General features: G+C 52.6%; 1 protein-coding gene and 9 non-coding genes across 10 annotated transcripts; 8 read left to right on the top strand and 2 right to left on the bottom strand.

The window, feature by feature from the left end:
* The first annotated feature begins 748 nt into the window (after positions 1-748).
* On the top strand, positions 749-820 carry TRNAA-CGC (transfer RNA alanine (anticodon CGC)). Its single transcript has one exon. It is a non-coding gene; the product is annotated as a tRNA-Ala (tRNA).
* A 467-nt stretch (positions 821-1287) lies between these two features.
* Positions 1288-1369, bottom strand: TRNAS-UGA (transfer RNA serine (anticodon UGA)). Its single transcript has one exon. It is a non-coding gene; the product is annotated as a tRNA-Ser (tRNA).
* Positions 1370-1622: 253 nt separating this feature from the next.
* On the bottom strand, positions 1623-1694 carry TRNAA-UGC (transfer RNA alanine (anticodon UGC)). The gene has a single exon. It is a non-coding gene; the product is annotated as a tRNA-Ala (tRNA).
* Positions 1695-3910: 2216 nt separating this feature from the next.
* TRNAP-AGG (transfer RNA proline (anticodon AGG)) lies at positions 3911-3982 on the top strand. The gene has a single exon. It is a non-coding gene; the product is annotated as a tRNA-Pro (tRNA).
* A 355-nt stretch (positions 3983-4337) lies between these two features.
* TRNAA-UGC (transfer RNA alanine (anticodon UGC)) lies at positions 4338-4410 on the top strand. The gene has a single exon. It is a non-coding gene; the product is annotated as a tRNA-Ala (tRNA).
* Positions 4411-5355: 945 nt separating this feature from the next.
* On the top strand, positions 5356-5429 carry TRNAT-AGU (transfer RNA threonine (anticodon AGU)). Its single transcript has one exon. It is a non-coding gene; the product is annotated as a tRNA-Thr (tRNA).
* A 650-nt stretch (positions 5430-6079) lies between these two features.
* Positions 6080-6161, top strand: TRNAS-GCU (transfer RNA serine (anticodon GCU)). Its single transcript has one exon. It is a non-coding gene; the product is annotated as a tRNA-Ser (tRNA).
* A 4697-nt stretch (positions 6162-10858) lies between these two features.
* On the top strand, positions 10859-11140 carry LOC131580012 (beta-keratin-related protein-like). Its single transcript, XM_058840644.1, has one exon. The coding sequence runs from the start codon at positions 10859-10861 to the stop codon at positions 11138-11140; it is 282 nt and encodes a 93-aa protein (XP_058696627.1).
* Positions 11141-16743: 5603 nt separating this feature from the next.
* On the top strand, positions 16744-16815 carry TRNAA-CGC (transfer RNA alanine (anticodon CGC)). The gene has a single exon. It is a non-coding gene; the product is annotated as a tRNA-Ala (tRNA).
* A 483-nt stretch (positions 16816-17298) lies between these two features.
* TRNAS-CGA (transfer RNA serine (anticodon CGA)) lies at positions 17299-17380 on the top strand. The gene has a single exon. It is a non-coding gene; the product is annotated as a tRNA-Ser (tRNA).
* The last annotated feature ends 439 nt before the right edge of the window (positions 17381-17819 follow it).

The following is a 17819-nucleotide window of genomic DNA, read 5'->3' as shown; positions in this document are numbered from 1 at the left end:
AACAAATAAGTAATATTACTGATAACTTTACTACAGCTGTTGAGCTGCTACAACTGGTCTGGACTTTTCTGACTCACAGTCCATCCTTTTATACTATAAAAGTCCCAAATTTGAATGGCAGGGTTTTCTGACAGATCCTTTCTTGAAGTGTATGTGTGGAGATTCCCCCCTGGAGTAGGGACATTCCTCAAAGTCTCTTCTTAAAGGAGAGCCAAAGAGATTTGCCCCCAGTTACTGGTCTGGGTGGGAAACATCAACCTCTACTTAATAATTTGTTTTGGTAGCTTTAATACATTTGCTTTAATATAATTGCTTCAATATTCCTTCACAATGCACTATATTGTAATAGTTGTTATAGCACCTATATTGTGTAGTAAATAATTCTGATTAAGATCTTTTTTGTCTAATCATCATAATAAACGTTATATATTTGTATATCTGCTTTATTTTTAATCCTGCAGGATAAAGCTGTATAAAGCTTCTACTATACCTATGCAATAGAGACAAACCGCTGACAAACTCTGGGGCTAAGGTTGGATCCAGCCACACGCAGGCTCCTCTCTGAAAAGTTTAGAAAGCCAGGGGTTCTTCTCTGCATGTCATGGTTCAGTGTGAGTTTCTAAACTTCATCTGAAGCTCCCACTCTGCCCAGCACAGCATGGCTATGGGCTGCACCTGCCTGGTTTTAAAATGGGGTCATGAAGAGCAGGGGGTTCAGCAAAGCCCCCAAGTGGGGGGAGCCCAGGCAGGGGATGTAGCTCAGCGGGAGAGCGCTTGCTTCGCATGTAAGAGGCCCTGGGTTCAACCCCCAGCATCTCCAGTTTTCTTTCCCTCCTCAAACCCACCTCCTTCACGGGCCAGTGATGATACACTTGCATCTACATCTGGAAGGGCTCCCCAAAGGTGAGTGATGCACCATGGCAGAGCTTCCTGAGGCTGCAGTGATAGCATAACCCCCACTCAGCCATTCCCCACTGCCCTGACAGCTCCTTCCCAACCCAGGAGGGGACCAGCTCTGGCCATGGCTGAGCTATGCCTGTGCTCACGGGCACTGGGCAACACCATGATGGGACCAGCCCAGCCCAGGGGCCGCCCAGCTAGGGAGGCTGCCTATGCCTATCAGAGGCCATGCCCGGCCACAGGTGCCAAAAAGGAGGGGTAATCCAGGAGTTGAGCCTAGAGTCCACACGCCCACCAGTGCCCAGTCAGTGCAAGAGTACTGCCCCTTCTCTGTCCACTGGTCTCTAGGGATCAAAAAATCCTGAGGGAAGGACAGGTAAAACCTGTCGCTGTGAGCAGGATTCGAACCTGCGCAGGGAATCCCTATTGGATTTCAAGTCCAACGCCTTCACCCCTCGGCCATCACAGCCACTAATGTCCCCCCCAGGTGGGGACAGCTGGGGACATACCACTTTGCCTCAGGTTATGCCATCTCCCAGCCTGGTGTGGGGCTCTGCTCAGCCCCAGCACCCACACTGGAGGGTTCGGAAAAGGGAACATGAAGGGATATTTACTGATGGCTGGAAAAAATTCAGGTGCCTCGGTCACAAAGCAGGCAGCACCAGGAAGCATCCTCCAAGGATGCCCAGGGATACAGCAGCTCTTGGAGGGGCAAAAGGACATGGAGATGCTGGGGGTTGACCCCAGGGCCTCGTACATGCAAAGCAAGTGCTCTCCCGCTGAGCTACATCCCCCTGTGAAAGGAAGGGAGAGGGCCTGACTGGGTCCCCTCATCCCTGGAGCACACTTTGCCAGCCCTGGGGCTCCATCCTGCCCACTCAGCCAGGAAGGGGCACCCAGCCCTCTGTGCCAGAGCCTTGGTTATGCCACAGTCCCATGTACCAGCCAAAGAAGGTAGGTGCCAAAAAAGGTGAGCTCATCCTAGAGCTGAATCCAGGACCTCTCACACCTTAAGTGAGATTCATGTCCCAGATCCATGCCCCACAATTCTGGGAGTTGAGGAGGCTGGCTGATGCTGCCTTTTGCCCCTTGGCACAGGCTAGAACAAGGAAATCCATATTGTGTTGCCCAGGAGATGGGGCCAGTATTTGGAGGTGTCCATGGTGCATAACTCCCCTAGATCCAGCAGCCACAGGGGCAAGTGGACCATGAAGACCTTTGGACACCACTCTGCCCTTGCACAGGGGCACATACCTCAGCAGGAGAGTGCTTGCTTTGCATGCAAGAGGCCCTGAGATTAACCCCCAGCATCTCCATGTCCTTTTGCCTCTCTCGACAACCCACTGTTGCATGTGGGGCTGGCAGAGCCCCACAGACACCCCCAAAAAGTGCTGATGCTGCCTGAGGGTGTGGCAGGCCCAGGAGTTGGTGGGGGGGGAAACAGGGGCATGGGACACAGCAGTGGTGCACAGTGGGTGCCCACACCCCATGCCAGCTCCCCCAAGCTGCCCCACTTATCCTGCCCAGCCCCAACCTGAAGAGACTGGAGGAGAACAAGGGGAAGACCCCAGAGCACTCTGTACCTCCACAGAAAAACAAGACAGGCTCTGACCAAAGGGATGATTCCTCTGGGAGTGAGACCCACGTCTCCTCATATCTGAAGGTGGAAACACACCCCAAACCGGGATTGTTGGGCATCTTGGCCCCACTGCCCTGGGCAGTGGTGTGTGGGTCCCACCTGGCCCATGGGTAAAAGGAAATAGCCCGGGGTGGCCCAACTTCTCCCACTGCTCCCTGCCCTCTGGGATGGGAGGTTTTGCCCTGACCCCACAGTCAGTGGTCCATGCTCCCTGCCCTAAGATGCTATCTATTCCCTGACAGCAGAAAGATAAGACGCCGTGAACACCAAGGTGGTGTTATAAATGCAATGGCAAAATATGGTCAATAAAAAGCAATTTATTATAAAACAATTTAAACACCTGCAACGAAAGGGAAAAACCACAATAAATAGGTCAGCGCAGCGCTGGGTGGACAGGGGTCTATACCCAAGGTATAGGTGTTCCCAAATCCATGATAGGCCTGGGTTTTTATAGGCATTTTGTGTCCTGAGGCTAAATTCCAAGCAGGCACCATTCACCAAAGGTCCTTGACTGTTGGATGAATGGATTTCCTGGCATTGGGGAATAGAGTTAATCGATGTCCGGGCAGAGTCTCCTCATATGTAAAGAGATTCTGAATGTTCCTTGATTTTATTTTGGTTCGGGCCATCAGGATGGAGTGGTTGGATCCGGTTTGGAGCCCTTTGTCCAGTCTGATTGCTTCCCCAACCGTGGTCTGCCAGGTGGGGTGTTCAGGTCCGGCGATGGATATCTCCTCCGAGCTCGTTCCTTTGTCAGCCTGATGGCTCGTGTCCTGCTCATTCTTTTCGGTTGATGGGCGCCGGCTAAGATCTTTATCTGGGTGCCGGCTAGCATTGTTATCTCCTGAATGGGAATTCGCGACTAGATCTGGGGAAGGACCTTTTTGGCCACACTGTATTTTCTATTTTATATTATTATTATAGCTACCAATATATTTATTTAGACCTTTACGAATTTTTATTCATAAGTTTATCTATTACAGTGGGATGAACTCCCAGATAGGCAGGTAAAACCCATCGCTATGATGCAGAATTCGAACCTACAGGGAGAACTCCTACTGGATTTGGAGTCCAGCACCTTCACCCCTCGGCCATCACAGGCGCGGTGCTGAGGGCGGAGGGGGAAGAGCCGTGCGGGCAGCGCCGCGTCGCGGCGGGCAGAGGAGCGGGGTGCGGGGCAATGTCCGGGGGTGCGGATGTCCGGGATGTCCGGGCCATGTTTGCAGCGCTGATGCCGCGGTGTCCCGGCGGGGCTGCGGGCGCAGGCCGTGCGCAGGGAGCGTCCCCGGGCAGGGGTCCCCGGGCAGCAGCGTCGGCGCAGCGTTTTGGCGGGCCGGGCGAGGGCGGGGCGCGGGAGGGGCAGTGCACGCCGGCTCGTTGGTCTAGGGGTATGATTCTCGCTTAGGGTGCGAGAGGTCCCGGGTTCAAATCCCGGACGAGCCCTTCTCTTTTTCGTATCCACACCCGCTACTCACCACGGCCGCGACTCAAGCGCACTGCAAACATGCCCTCACATTCCCGCTCACCACCTCCGTCCCGCCCGGCACTGCAGCCGGCCGACACGGCCGCGGCCCATCTACACTCCGCCCCTTACATGGCCTCTGTGCCTGGAAAATAACCTCCCTGCTCTGCCGCACAAGTATTCCCCCTATTCCAACCCCCTCACCAGCCCAGTGACACCTAAGGGACACTCAAATGCTTGAACCCCTTTTCCCGAGTTTGAACAGCAAGCGAAGGCAGCAGACACAGGGATTGTCCCCGAGCAAGGAGAACGCCAGCACACACACTGTGTTGGGCGGGGGGCTGTAGCTCAGCGGGAGAGCGCTTGCTTTGCATGCAAGAGGCCCTGGGATCAACCCCCAGCATCTCCATGTCCTTTTGCCTCTCCACACCCCTCTCTGATGCATGCGGGGCAGCCAGACACCCTCCAGACCCCCCCAGAAAATCTCGGGGGCTGCCTGTGGATGTGGGATTGCCTCCTGGCACACCAAAGCAGTCAGCGAGGAAATGCCCGCAGAGATTTCCCTCCCTACCCAGGTGCTGCAGGGTGTGGAGATACCCAGTGTTCCTTCCCTGTGGGGCTGACGGTGTCTCTTGGGGTTATGGATGCTGAAAGCAGGCAGGGAGCACAGAGCCTGTCTGATACTAAGTTACACAGGCTTCTCACTCTGGCCTGAGAAAGCATAAGAAAGAATCCAAACAGTCTTTGGTAAAGGACAACAATCTTTGCAGGTATTGTTTAGGATTTACTTGCAAGAAACATTCAGTGGGTGGTGTTCCACTTAACCAATAATGGTGATGTGTTGCTTTAATAACCAATGAGAGTTTTACCTCTCAGACCTTCTCAAACATACCTATAAAAGAAGATCAAGAATAATAAACTTTGCTCTCTTGGATAATGCAGCTAAAAGAGTCATGTCGTGTTTATTGCTGTTCCTATTATAGTGCAACATGGGGTGAACATTGCCTTTGGATGACCTTTGGTGCTGGGGGATAGCAGCCAGAGAGGGAGATGAGACTGAGGATGTCACCTCAGGGCAGTGTAGGGTGGCAGCTGGCACAGATCTGCCAGAGCAAGGGGAGGGGGCAGCATGTCCCTGTAAGGTCTAGGGACCCCCAAACCCAGGTGGTCGTGCTTACAGGATGTGTTGGGCTCCCTGTGCCAGGGCCTTGGGTCAGCACTGGGAGGGTTCCCAGCAGCAAAAAGAGATGGGAGTAGCTGCAGCTGGGGTACCCCAAACCTGGGGCAACAGTGTGGGATATATGGGCAGAGGGTCAGGTATTTTAAGGAGCACCCAGTTTTACAAAGAGCAGTGGGCACCATGGCTCAGTTGGTCAAAGCGCCTGTCTAGTAAACAGGAGATCCTGGGTTCGACTCCCAGTGGTGCCTCAGCCAGTGGTGCTATTTTTCTTCCCTGTCCCAAACTGGGGGCACTGCTAGGGGTCTTTGTCCTGCTCTGGGCACTGTCAGTCCCTAGTGCTCTGTCCCCCGTTACTCTGCTCGGGGGGTAAAATGTTTCCTTCTGCTTTCTCTCCCTTCTCTCCTCATATTGGAGAGATGGCCTGAACTGTTTTCAGAAACCAGGGCATCTGGGAAGTGAGAGATACATTAGATGCTGTCTGGATGCCCACCATGTTCCCTATTACTTTGCACAACCAGTGCTGAATCATGTAGGAAAAACTGTCTGGACACAGGCTGGGTGTGGGTGAGTAATGGAGATGCGTGGTGCACATCTTTTCATGCCAACAATAAATGCCACATTACCCTTTGCCACCCTATGAACACAGAAGGGAACAGGGAGGGGGCAAATTAATCACAACCGCTTGCTTGTCTCCCTGCCCCGCTGTGACAGAGGCTGCCAGGGCTCTGCCTTGCCCAGCCTTGCACACCGAAGGACATCCTGAAGAAGCAGCTCTAGTATTGATGTCTGTGGGCAAAAAAAACAAAAAAAACCAAAAAAAACAAAAAAAAAAAACCCAAACCAAAACAAAAAAAATCCGCTGAAAAAATTCTGCTAAAAAAGGAGGTTTGGCATGGGGGACGAGGTGGCCGAGTGGTTAAGGCGATGGACTGCTAATCCATTGTGCTCTGCACGCGTGGGTTCGAATCCCACCCTCGTCGGGTCCCCTGAGAACCGCCTCTCCTAGAGTAGCTCTTTTGGCACAGCCTGCCCAGTATACTCCTGCTCTCCGTGTTTCGCTATGCTGTGTCAAACACTCATCACATCTACCCCTGCACTCCTGCTTCCGTGGAAGCTGAACCTGCTCCTGGTGGCTCAGGGACTGGCATGGCCTTCTGAGCAATGCCTGAGCCCACCTGCCAGCCTCTCCTGCCATCCCATCACCTTTTCTCCAGGGGCACTGAACTGTAGTCAGGGAAGGTCAGGACTGGGCACCTCTGGGCATTGCCAGGGATGCCAATGAGATTCAAAAGCCACCCTCTGCCGTGTCCCAGAGGTGCTTGTTCTGGGGATGGCAGAGCTGCTGTGCACTGGCAGCTCCCCTCTGTGCCTGGAGCAGTGCTCACAGTGGAGATTCCTGAAGACAGGAGACTGTGATGTACGGCAAGATGAAGAGGAAAGAGGTAAAACTGCCTCTGGAATCTCAGTGGTCTTGCAGAGAGGAAAGCCCTGCATTTGGCAGTGTCTGTGCTTTGAGGCACACGGGGAAAAGGCATCATGCCAGTCTTGCCTTCCCTTCTCCCCTCTACTCCTCTCCACTGATGAGGATGTGGCCAAGCAATGCCATAGCTTCCAGGCAAGGTGAGGATGCTCAGGCTTAGCTTACCTTTTTGACCTTCCCTGTGGCTACATTTCCTTCCCATGGCTTAGGGAGATATGCCTGGAGACCAGTGAGGAGCTGCTTCCCTCCATCAGCATCTCCTGAGCCAGAAACCATGACCAGGCTGCAGGGAAATACTGGCCCCATCCCATTCCACTGCCATGAGATGCTGTGGTGCTTGTCAAGCTCTGCCACCTCAGGAAAGGGAGATGTCCCTGCCCAGACATCCAGGTGTCCTCCAAGGAATCTGTGGGAGGTTTCCTGGGAAAAATGCATGGGTTTGGGTCCAGCCCTAAAGAGAGACCAACTTGCAGCTGGAGATGGTGAAATGGGCTGGGGTGGTGGGTGCAGGGGTATGGCAGTGCATGGCAGGGAGACTGGGTCACAGGATGGGACCTGAGACTTGCAGGACACAGTCAGCCAGGAGAGAATCCCCACTGATTCCCTTGGGACACCCTTCAACCCTGCCCTGGCACACACATGTTCCTGTCCTGGTGAGCAGTGATGAGGGGTGGTGCTGTGAGGCATCAGCCCACCCAGGGACCTGGTAATTACAGGGATCTTGTGGCAGCGTGGAACTGGATCATCTGCAGCCCCAGGACAGCACCTGGCAGCCAGAGCCTGGCTCTCCCCAGTGGCACCAGCTGGGCTCCACTCCCTGGGCCACACACAGTGGCCCTGGAGCACCCTGAGTCTGACCTGGCAAGGACACAGGCAGCCAGGATGCTCCATGCCTGCATCTGGCTGCATCAAGATTCTGCCTCCTGGCACTGGGGTGTCCCACTCATCCATCCGCCACTTGGGAGTGGTCCCTGGCTGTCCTGCTGCTGGGAGGCAAGCCCTGGGTGAGATGCAGACATTGCATGCAGACATTCCTTGGAGATGGGATGCGGTATGTCTGTTGCTGCTCCAAGATGTGCTCTTGCCTTTGGCTTTCAGGAGAAATTTTAGGACAGAGGAAAGCTCACACCCTCCACCAGTCTAGGACACATCCAGCCCTTGGGGTGTTGGAAATCAAAATGAAAAGTGCTGCTGGGGCTGGTGATAGGAAGGGAAACACATGGATTATTGATACTGGACCATGTTTTTCATGTCCTTACCTGCAGGAAGAGGCAGGGCTGAGGTGGCCACACATCCTGGATCTGTGCAAAAGTTAAGAAAATGGATCCGACATGTTTGGTTTGGTGAAATTTTCTCAGGTTTGAGGTTCTTCCAGAGAAAGTCACATTTCACGCAGAAAGTGCTCATTCCTGAAATGAATATGGATTGGAAAATTCAATCTTTGTTTATCTCCCAAATATCTGCCTTTCCCCTATTGTTTTCCTTTTTAAAAATTCAATCATTACACAAATATGATTATTTTAATTTCTTAACATGTGCCTTTTGTTTCCCCTGATGTCTTTTCTAGGCAAATGACTTGTTTCAGTCCATAGAACTGCTCATATTTGACAACAGTCCCCCTCTGAGTGGCCCATTGCATTTATCCCAAGTATCACTGCATCCATGGATATTATTCTGGGACATGATAGTCCAATGTGAACAGAAACTGGAAGCCTGGAAGGGATTAATCTCAGGAAGTTTTCCTGAGATCATGGGAGTGCACAGAGGCACAAAAAACCCCAACCAACCAACCAACCAAAAAAACCCCCAAAAACCAACCCACCAACCAAACCAAAAAACAAAAACACCCCAACAGCAACAAAAAAACAAACAAAAAACCAAACCAAACAAACAAATACCCACAAAAAACCCAACAAAAAAAAACCCCCAAAATAAGGGAAATTAATTAATGAAGAGAAAGAAAACCAGACTGGTAGAAGAAGGGTTTAATTATCAGGCTGTGGGTCCAAGGTGCACTTGTGGCATCAATTATTCAAGAGTAGTGCAAAAAGCAGCACAGTAAAGATTAAACTAAAACTTCATCTTTTCCTGCTTGCTAAGTCACCATTTAGGAGATTATGAATGATGAGCCCACACCATCCTGCCTTACTCCAGGAGTTGCCAGGTTGCTTCTCCCTGAAGCCCATGTCCTCTGCTGAACCCCAGAAAGCCTGATTTCCTTTTTCCCCTTCCAGAATGATGTTATAAAATAGCTGAGCTCAGCCTCAGATCCTTGGAAAGGCTTCATTGCCCTGACAGGCAGGGTGGAGAGGAGTCACCAGGAACCATTCAGTACGATCCATTGTGGCCAAATCATCTCAAGAACTCAAGTGACCCCCCCAAACCCCACAAGGCACATCTTTACCAGGATGCTGACAGCCTAATACATGCATAGTACATGTGTCCCGGTACTTGTCAGCATTTATTCCAGGGCAGGAGATGTTTGTGCCGTCAACTGGGCTCTGCTGGTGTGAAATGAAAAGACTTTTTCAAACTTTCCTTGCCCCTAGAGCTCATGATGGCTCATCATGGTCCTGCTTGAGACCACATCAGCAACTCCCTCCCCGCCCCACCCCCCATGTAGGTGATTCACATTTAAGTGAAGGTTGAGTGATCTGGTGTCACAGCCTGTAATTACTGTAATTAACCCTGTCTTGGTGATGTCACTCCATCACGAGGAAGGACACCTGTGACCTTCTGGCTCACTGCTACTACCCTATCTGAAGAGCAGGATGGAAGGGCTCTTGAAATTCAGCTCCCTGCACAAAATCAGCCAGTTTAGATGTGTGTCACCTGTGGGGGTAGACTTCAGAGCCACTTTTTTGCTTTTAAAATATTTTTAAAAATCTGATGTGACTTACAAGCAGGACTCATATCCAGGTGTGAGGAATAATAATTAAAAAAAAAAGGAAAATCCTCTAAGTACGTCCAAACCCATGAGAAATTGCTCATGCTGGGTTAAGTCCCTGTGTCCACATAGCTCATATCCTCACTCCTGCAGCCCCTCAGCTTTCCTGCCATCCCTAGCACAGGATTTCACTCCAAATGGATGTTCCTTACACAGAACTTTACATTACTTTATGTTCTTTACATCCTTGTTCTCACCTCAGGTGCACCATGGAGCTGAATTGGTTGTGCTGGGAGGAAGGTAGGGATACGTCTGCCCTAAATTCTGCTGAAACACTCTCCTGCCTGGTGGCATAAAGACCTAAAATGTCCCTTGGCCATAGGAAGGAAGGTAATTAATGCCTGTAGCCCAAATAATTTCAATCTTACTCAGTATTACATGGAAGCAAAACATGAGAGATGACAGAGGGAACTGTTTAATCAGTTGGGGGAGCTTTCCAGGAGAAAACTGCTGGTTGGTGGGGAGTTTCAGGCAGAAGGCATGCACCCGCTCCCCTGGGGGCCTGGGCCACTCTATAAAACTGTGGGGACAGTGCTTGGCCCCACCACCTGCTCCAGCTGCTGCCACTGCCACCTCCATCTGGGTAAGTCGAGACGGGCTCCATCCCCTTCCCTACCCCTCCCTCCTCCCTTCCAGATGCATAGGACATCAGTGAAGGGTGTATTTCTGCCTTAAAATGAAGAGTGCAAGGGGCTGCAGGATGAAGGGCTTACAGGGTCTGCAACCACACAGTCAGTTGCAACCTGCATGATTTTCCTTGCTGAAGGAGAAGAACAAATTAGAGCAGGACATGCCTGGGTTGCAGGGATTGATGCACCCGTTTTTACGGATGGGCATCAAAGGTCCCTTATATTTTGGGATGGGATGGCTCAGCTCATGTTGTGTTGACTTAAATGGGTTTTGCTTCAAAATGCATCACATGCATCTTGTGAGCACCTTGCCTGCCAAAGGCTCCCAGTCAGCTTGGAGCAAGAGTGTGCTCTCTGGTCCCAGCACCTGGTGCCTCCAACTTTCTCAGACCAGCCTGCAGCTCAAACCAAATTCCCCTCATTCTCCTGAGTAGTTTATGGACCGAGGCAGGGGGAAGCCTTCTTTTGGTATTTCTAAACCATCCAAACTCACCCTCTAGCTCGCTCTCCCATGCCTCTTATTATGGGAGGTATTGCGTGAGGACTTGGCAGGGACAGACTAGCCTCTGCTTTGCCTTTACACCCCGGGTCTGGCTTTCAGGTGCACGTCCTTGCAGAGCCATGTCCTGCCTGTGCCTGCCCTCCTCCTGCGGTCCTCGGCCCCTGGCCACCAGCTGCAACCAGCCCTGCTTCCGCCGCTGCAGGGACTCCACCGCCTTCATCCAGCCGCCCACAGTCATGGTCACGCTGCCTGGACCCATCCTCAGCTCCTTCCCGCAGAACACCACGGTGGGCTCCACGGCGTCCGCGGCGGTTGGGAGCTACCTGCACTGCTGCGGCATCCCCGTGGGCTCCCGGGGGCTGGGCAAGGCGGGACTGCTGTGCCTGGGTACTGGGCTGTAGGGTGTCCCCGGAGGGCTCCTCTTCCTGCCTGTGCCAGCTGTGTGGTCAGGAAGGGCAAGTGAAGCACATGACCAAGACTAGGGAAGAGGACTAAGGACATGCCCCTGGGTTTCGCAGCAGTTGCCCCAGGAGGATGGGAGCTATGCGCCTTTGTCACTCCAAACTATGCCTCTGTATGTGTTTATCTCACTAAGTCTTTATATTTCCATGTTCTACATGACATTTGCTGCTGGCTGGGAAATAAATGCTTCTAGCAGGCTGTAGATGGCAAATGATAGTCATGGGGTGGTGGGACGAGGGGACACCTTGTAGAGATCACTTTGTCCCAAAGTGGGGTTTATCCATTTAGTTATTGAGCACTGGTAATGCACTTGTACTCTGAACTGGTTCAGTCTCCTTCTCATTAAAGTCTTGCTACATGATAGACTAAGTCTTCTGTTGTCCCTTGTTCAGAAGTCTGGAGGGATGACCTCCTCTAGAGGCAGCTTGTTGCTGTTGGGGAGGTTTGGTTTTTACATGTAATGGGGGTTTCTGCTGCCCATCTCCCCCTGTGCTGACAAAAGTGTGTGGTTTGCTGGGACCAGTCCCAAGCCAACCTTCTCATCCTGGAAACCTCTCCTCCTGCCCCAGGGCAAGCACCTGCTCAGGGAGGAATTCCTGCAGGACCAGACTTTATTGCTTATTCCCTTAAGGAGCTGGGAATGTCAAGGTTTGATATTTCAAAATGGCATTTACCCTGCATTTTTGCAGCGATATTTTGGGGAGCTGAGCTAAGGAGGGTGGATGTAGAGTCAGGGAAAAAAGGTAGAAGTGGGACTCTTGGGAGATGGGCTCCTCTGAATGGGCATCCTATGCCAAGCTTACCCAGTATTTAATGAGTGACAGTGAAGAGTGAAAAAGAAGAGACAATAATTGCATTGTGGATAGGGGACACTGGAATCTCTGGCAGATGTCATGAATTGAGTAGAGCCTCTTTTTAAGATGCCATGGATCAACAGGCAGAACCTTTTCAGCTGATGGAAGGAGGAATAGAAGTATTTGCATAAAGCTTGTGAATGTTTATAATGAGGGATTATGCTGAGCTTGAAAGCCTATTGATCATCAAAAGCATTTGACCAAGCTCTACTGGTTTTACTGCCCAGGAGACTTTTGCAGAGGTGCTCCTAATCTGGAGAAACTTTGCATGGCAATTGTTCAGCAGCCAGTCCACCAGGAGAAGGGAGGTGTACTTCCTCCAAGGACTGCTCAGATATTTTTATCCCAGCTCTGGAAATTATCTGCAGAGATAGGATGCAAAATTTTGAATAAAAAATTACAAAAAGCTTTGGAATTCCAGCAAAAGTTTTGTTGGGAAGCTGTAGGTCTCCAGGCCTTGTGCAGCTGCCTTCCCCAAACCTGCTGCACAGAACAGTCCAGGAGGGAGCAGATGGTCAGAATAATGACATTTTTATGTAGCTTTGCACTGAATGACTCCACTGATGAGGTTATACAGGTTTTAATTTGTTATTTTGGAAAATCCAGTGTCTCCAAAAATGTACACAGCTCCTTGATTTGACTTGAAAATTGTGATGTCTTAGTGCAGACAGTCAGGGAAATGAGGACCTCAGTGCCCTTTAGGGCTTCCTGTCCTGAAGGTCTGGGAACTCTGTCTCCCATGGGAGCCTTGACTCCAGCTGTGAGCTGTGCCTCCTTGGCTTCCACCTCAAGAGGAGTCCTGAATTCACCACATTTTCCCCCCAAGCCAGCCCTTGCCCCAGGCAGGACCTCCCCCCTGCCCCCCCCCAGACCTGCTGTTCAGGCCCTAAATACACGTTTCTGTAGAGGCAGCTTAGCCAAAGGCTCCAGTGAGAAACACAGAGCTACATAACAAGATGGGGAGGAAAAATAACACTCAGCAGGTAGAAGCACATGGAGGGAAATAGCTGGGTCCTGGCATTTGGTCCCAGCATTGCCTACCTATAGAATTCAAAAGCAGCAGAAGCACTTTTGAGAAGATCCTGGAGTTTAGCCCAGGTGTCACCCTCTGGCCATACCTGTTGAGATTCATGTCTCCTGCCCACTTCCCCATCTTCCCTCAGCTACTTCATAGCCTTGGAGGAAATCTTCTCCCTGTGGTCATTCAGTATCCTCAGGCTCCTGGAGGATGGGTACCTTCCTACCCTGGGGGTAGATGAGGTGTGAAGGAGAGAGGAATTCATGGTTTGAGGAGGAAGGAGAGCTGTGGTGGAAAAGGGGAGATTGCCATGAACAGCAAGTGAGTGGGACCATTTGTAATGGAGACTTTGTCTGGGGAGGGTTAAGATGGACTAGGAAAAGGTTCCTCCCCCAGAGTGTGGTGGGGCACTGAACAGGCTCCCCAGAGAATGGGCACAACCTCAAGGCTGCCAGAGCATTTGGACAACGCTGTCAGGCACAGGGTGGGATTGCTGGGGTGTCTTGTGCAGAGCCATGAGCTGGACTTTGATGATCCTTATGGGCCCCTTCCAATTCAGGATATTCTATCATACTATGGAAACTCCAGGCAGTATGGTGTTGGTGATAGAGCTGGAAGGATTGGTGGTGTCTGGATCCTTGGTGGGTCAACATGTCAATCTGAAGCTTCTCTGAAGCTTCAGCTGAGAAGACAAAAATTGTGGTGTGTCACAGCAGTGGGAGAAGATGGAGAGACAGATCCACCACCTGTGCCTTTAATGGGCTGCAAAAGGTGTATCCCAGACTGGCACTGGGGCACTGGGCTGAGGGCAATGCAGGAAGAGTGAGCTGCATCAACAGGCAGCATCCCTCATCCTCCTCACTGGGGCAAGGACTGCTGGCCAGAGCCAGCCAGGTGAGAGACAGAGCCCCTGGAGCTAGGAGCCTGCAGGCATGGCAGACAGAGAGCTGGGACTTGCATGTCCAGTCCCTGCATGTGTCCAAGGACAGGATGGATGGAGCTTGGACCAACCTTCCAGATCGAGGAAGGGGAGAGAAAGTGGCTGTATGGTCAGGATAAGAGGGAGGAGAGGGCATCACTGAGGATATCCCACCCCAGACACCCAGGCATCAAGCACAGGGCAGGGGCTCAGGTGTCCTCCCTGCCACACCTGCGGAGACAGACAGACAATGGCTCTGCCAAAGGTTCCTATTCTTCCCTGGGGCTGGAGATCCCATAAAACAGGAAAATAACAGGCTGCCCACATGTGTGAGTCACGGGAGGGAAAAAGCAAGCAAATTAAAAGGCACAGGCATGCTGGTCTGTCCCTCCTGGTGCTTCTTGTGGGAATGGGGCTCACAAGACTTGCATCCCTCAGCCCTGTTGGCTCCACCAGCATTGTGTCATCCTGAGCCCACATCACCAGCAGACATTGCTCCTGGCTCTCCTACACCCTCCTCTGCTCCAGGCTTTTGCTGTGGAGGGCAGCCCTCAGGGAGAGATTGGGATGAGCGCAATGAAAGCAGAGCCCAGATCCCAGCAGTTTGCAGGATCCTGGGAGGGAATCTAAGTTTTAAACTCAAGAATTGTTTGATTAAACATTCCAGGGCTGTTAATTCACATTTGCGGAGAGGTGTCTGCACACCACCCAAAGAGGAGATGGGTGATATAGTAATTGCTTGTGTGGGGTAGCTCCTGTCAGCACTGGTTACATGGGGTTGAAGGAGCTGGGTGTCTGTGGGGGGCTGCAAGAGCTGGCAATCGTAGGCTGCAATGTTTCCTTTGCCTGCTCCCCTCCACCCCTCTGTGATATGAAACACTGTGGCTGAACCATCCTCCCAGTTCTCCTTGGTCAGCTCAGGGAGTTTGGAGGCGGGTAATCTCTGCTCTGGCACAGCCATGTGTTACAATCGGCAGTGGAGGCTCACTGCTGTCTGCAAATCATCTCTTTGCACTGTTCTCCCTGTGTGAAGGGGGTCTCCACCAGCTGAGCCTCCTGCAGCAGCTCATCTTTGCACCGCAGCACATCTAAAGACAACCCAACCCTCAGGAACTGTGTCCTGAAAAATTCCCCATATCCTCCCGTAGAGATGCGTCCCTGTTGAGGGTTAGGTGTCCTTTTTTTTTGTTGTTTTGTCGTTCTGGCCTGCCCATGGAATTTTTACCCATTAGCTGCGGAGACAACCTAACTGTGGGTATTTAGTGGATGACTGATAAAGGACAAAGAGTGGCCGGGCCCAGGGGGAGAAGGGGGCAGGAAAGGAGGGTGGGGACAGTTTCTGGCTGGCTTTCTTCGGCTTCGGGGAAAGACATTCGTTTTGCTGGGTCGCGGAGCTGCTGCGGTGGGGAGAAGGGAATTTTCGCCATCACCCAGACGGAGCTGCTGCTTCTTCTCCTTCTCCCCTCTTTGTTGGTGGCCTCACACCCCCTGTCCTGCCGGGACGTGTGGCAGTGCCAGGCACCACCGCGTAGCTGCTGATACACCTCATCCACCAGCCCAGGATCTCAGCTCATCCCTGCTGTTGCACCTCAGCCACCAGCCCAGGATCTCAGCTCATCCCTGCTGTTCCACCTCATCCACCAGCCCAGGATCTCAGCTCATCCCTGCTGTTCCAGCCGAGTGTTCCTCAGAGCCCTGCAGGAGCAGCGGGACTGCCCGCCCGAGGGGGTTTGTGAAAACAAAGCCTCTCCTCCATCCCGTCTCAGCCGAGAAAGCTGTCACGGGGGCCCTGGTTCTGTTTTCTTGTTAATGCTGTAGTTATTGTTGTTTGTGTGCCTGGTTATACTAGTAAAGAACTGTTATTCCTATCCCCAGATCTCTGCCTGAAAGGCCCTTGATTTCAAAATTATAATAATTCGGAGGGAGGGGGTCTACATTCTTTCATCCCAAGGGAAGCTCCTGCTCTCCCTAGCAGACACCTGTCTTCTAGAACCAAGACAGTCCCCATGGCACCCATAGGAGCACCAGCACCCTGCTGACCCCCATGGGAGCTTGGAAAATAGAGCAGATGGTAGAACTTGCTGGTTACTCAGCACTCACAGCTCCTGTCCCTTGTCCCAGATTCACACAGGGATCTGTGGGGTTGTGACATGGGTTGGAACAGGGCTGGTCCCACATCCTGGCTTGGCAAATTCCTGCAGGCAGTATGGAGCTTCAAGGGTTGGCAGCAATTGGCCACTGCTGGAGCAGAGGATGTAGCTCAGCGGGAGAGTGCTTGTTTTGCATGCAAGAGGCCCTGGGATCAACCCCCAGCACCTCCATGTTCTTTTGCCTCCCTGGACTCCTCCCTGCTGGATGCAGGGCTGCCAGAGTCCCTTCAAAACGCCCTGGGGTTGCCTCCTGGCATGGCTGGCCTGGAAATTCCTCCTCAAGGCCGTGGGTCTGGTGGGGAAAAGTTGTACCCTGAATTCCAAACGGTAGGGCTGGGGAGCCAAAAGGAGTGCAACACTCCAGATTGTTGATGTAGGGATAGATGTCTTGCACTTTTGGGTGCAAGAGATCCTGAGTGCTGCTCTCTGCTGACCTGATGCGGGATGATCAGCCCTTGCATTCCCCAGCTCCCTGCAAACGGCATCCCGTGGGGTGGCTGTAGCGCCTGTCATTCAGCTAATATCATTTTTGACACTTAAACACGACTCCTGCAGTAGTAGGAAAATGTGGCCTCCACAAAAGCCCCCCTCCCCTACGACAGGGGATGTAGCTCAGTGGGAGAGCGCTTGCTTCGCATGTAAGAGGCCCTGGGTTCAATCCCCAGCATCTCCAGTTGCCTGATGACTTGTTTTTTCCACTTCCTCCACAAGGCGGCGAAGGTAAATTCCGTTTACACCAGGTTTTCCCAAAGTGAAAGTGGGAAAGTGGGGGTGTGCCGCCCACCCATGGCTGAAATGGCAGCATGGACCCCGTGCTCTGCCGTCCCCCACTGCCCCGACCGGCCCTTCCCCACTCAGGAGACCAATCCCGATCATGGTTGGACCGTGTTGGGCACGCCGTGTCCCCTGTGCAAGGCAGCGTAGCCCCACGTGTGCCCGGAATCCAGAGACGAGCGCCCAAAAAGAAGGGCTCGTCCGGGAGTTGAACCCGGGACATCTCGCACCACTAAGCCAGAATCATACCCCTAGACCAACGAGCCGAAGTACTCGACTTTTCCCGCAACCCGCCCCCCCCGTCCCAGGACATCCCGCACACTTTCCCACCTCCCAGTAAAATGCGGCGCGGTCCTGTCTGGCACCAAGGTGCCCACCCAGGGCTGTGATGGCCGAGGGGTGAAGGCGTTGGACTCGAAACACAATAGGGATTCCCTGCGCAGGTTCGAATCCCGCTCACAGCGACGAATTTTACCCAACGCCCGGATACCCACGGCTGCAGCCCCTCGCTGGGGTTCCCAGGAGAAGCTGACATGAGGTGATTGGCAGGCAGAGCAGCCCCTGCTCCTCCCTCGCCCCATGCAAGGACTGTGACTGCCCTCGGGGCAGTGGCACACCCGGCATTCTTCAGGTTTTGCAGACCCGGGAGAGGTGAGGAAAAGATACTGAGGGGAGTGGTGTGGGGAGGTGGAACAAGGTTCCCGTCTTGCTGAGTGGACACCTCCTCGTGGCCCTGTCCTGGAGAGAGCAGTGCATCCCACCTCGTCGGTCCAACTCCCAGAAGAGGTGTTGGGCACCACCAGCCTTCCTTCCCAGCTGCTCCTCCCAGCACCCATGTTCACTTCTAGAGGCACCCCGAGACTCTTGGGGAAGGAAAACAAAGTGCTCCAGTGCCCTGCAGCC

This window comes from Poecile atricapillus, chromosome 5, assembly GCF_030490865.1.
Source record: "Poecile atricapillus isolate bPoeAtr1 chromosome 5, bPoeAtr1.hap1, whole genome shotgun sequence".
NCBI classification, from domain to species: domain Eukaryota; kingdom Metazoa; phylum Chordata; class Aves; order Passeriformes; family Paridae; genus Poecile; species Poecile atricapillus.
Note: the sequence above shows the minus strand (reverse complement) of the source record. Positions and strands in the feature narration are given on the sequence as shown.

What these genes read in the sequence shown, in the direction of transcription:
- LOC131580012 (XM_058840644.1), top strand. Translation starts at nt 10,859, where the DNA reads ATGTCCTGCCTGTGCCTGCCCTCCTCCTGCGGTCCTCGGCCCCTGGCC.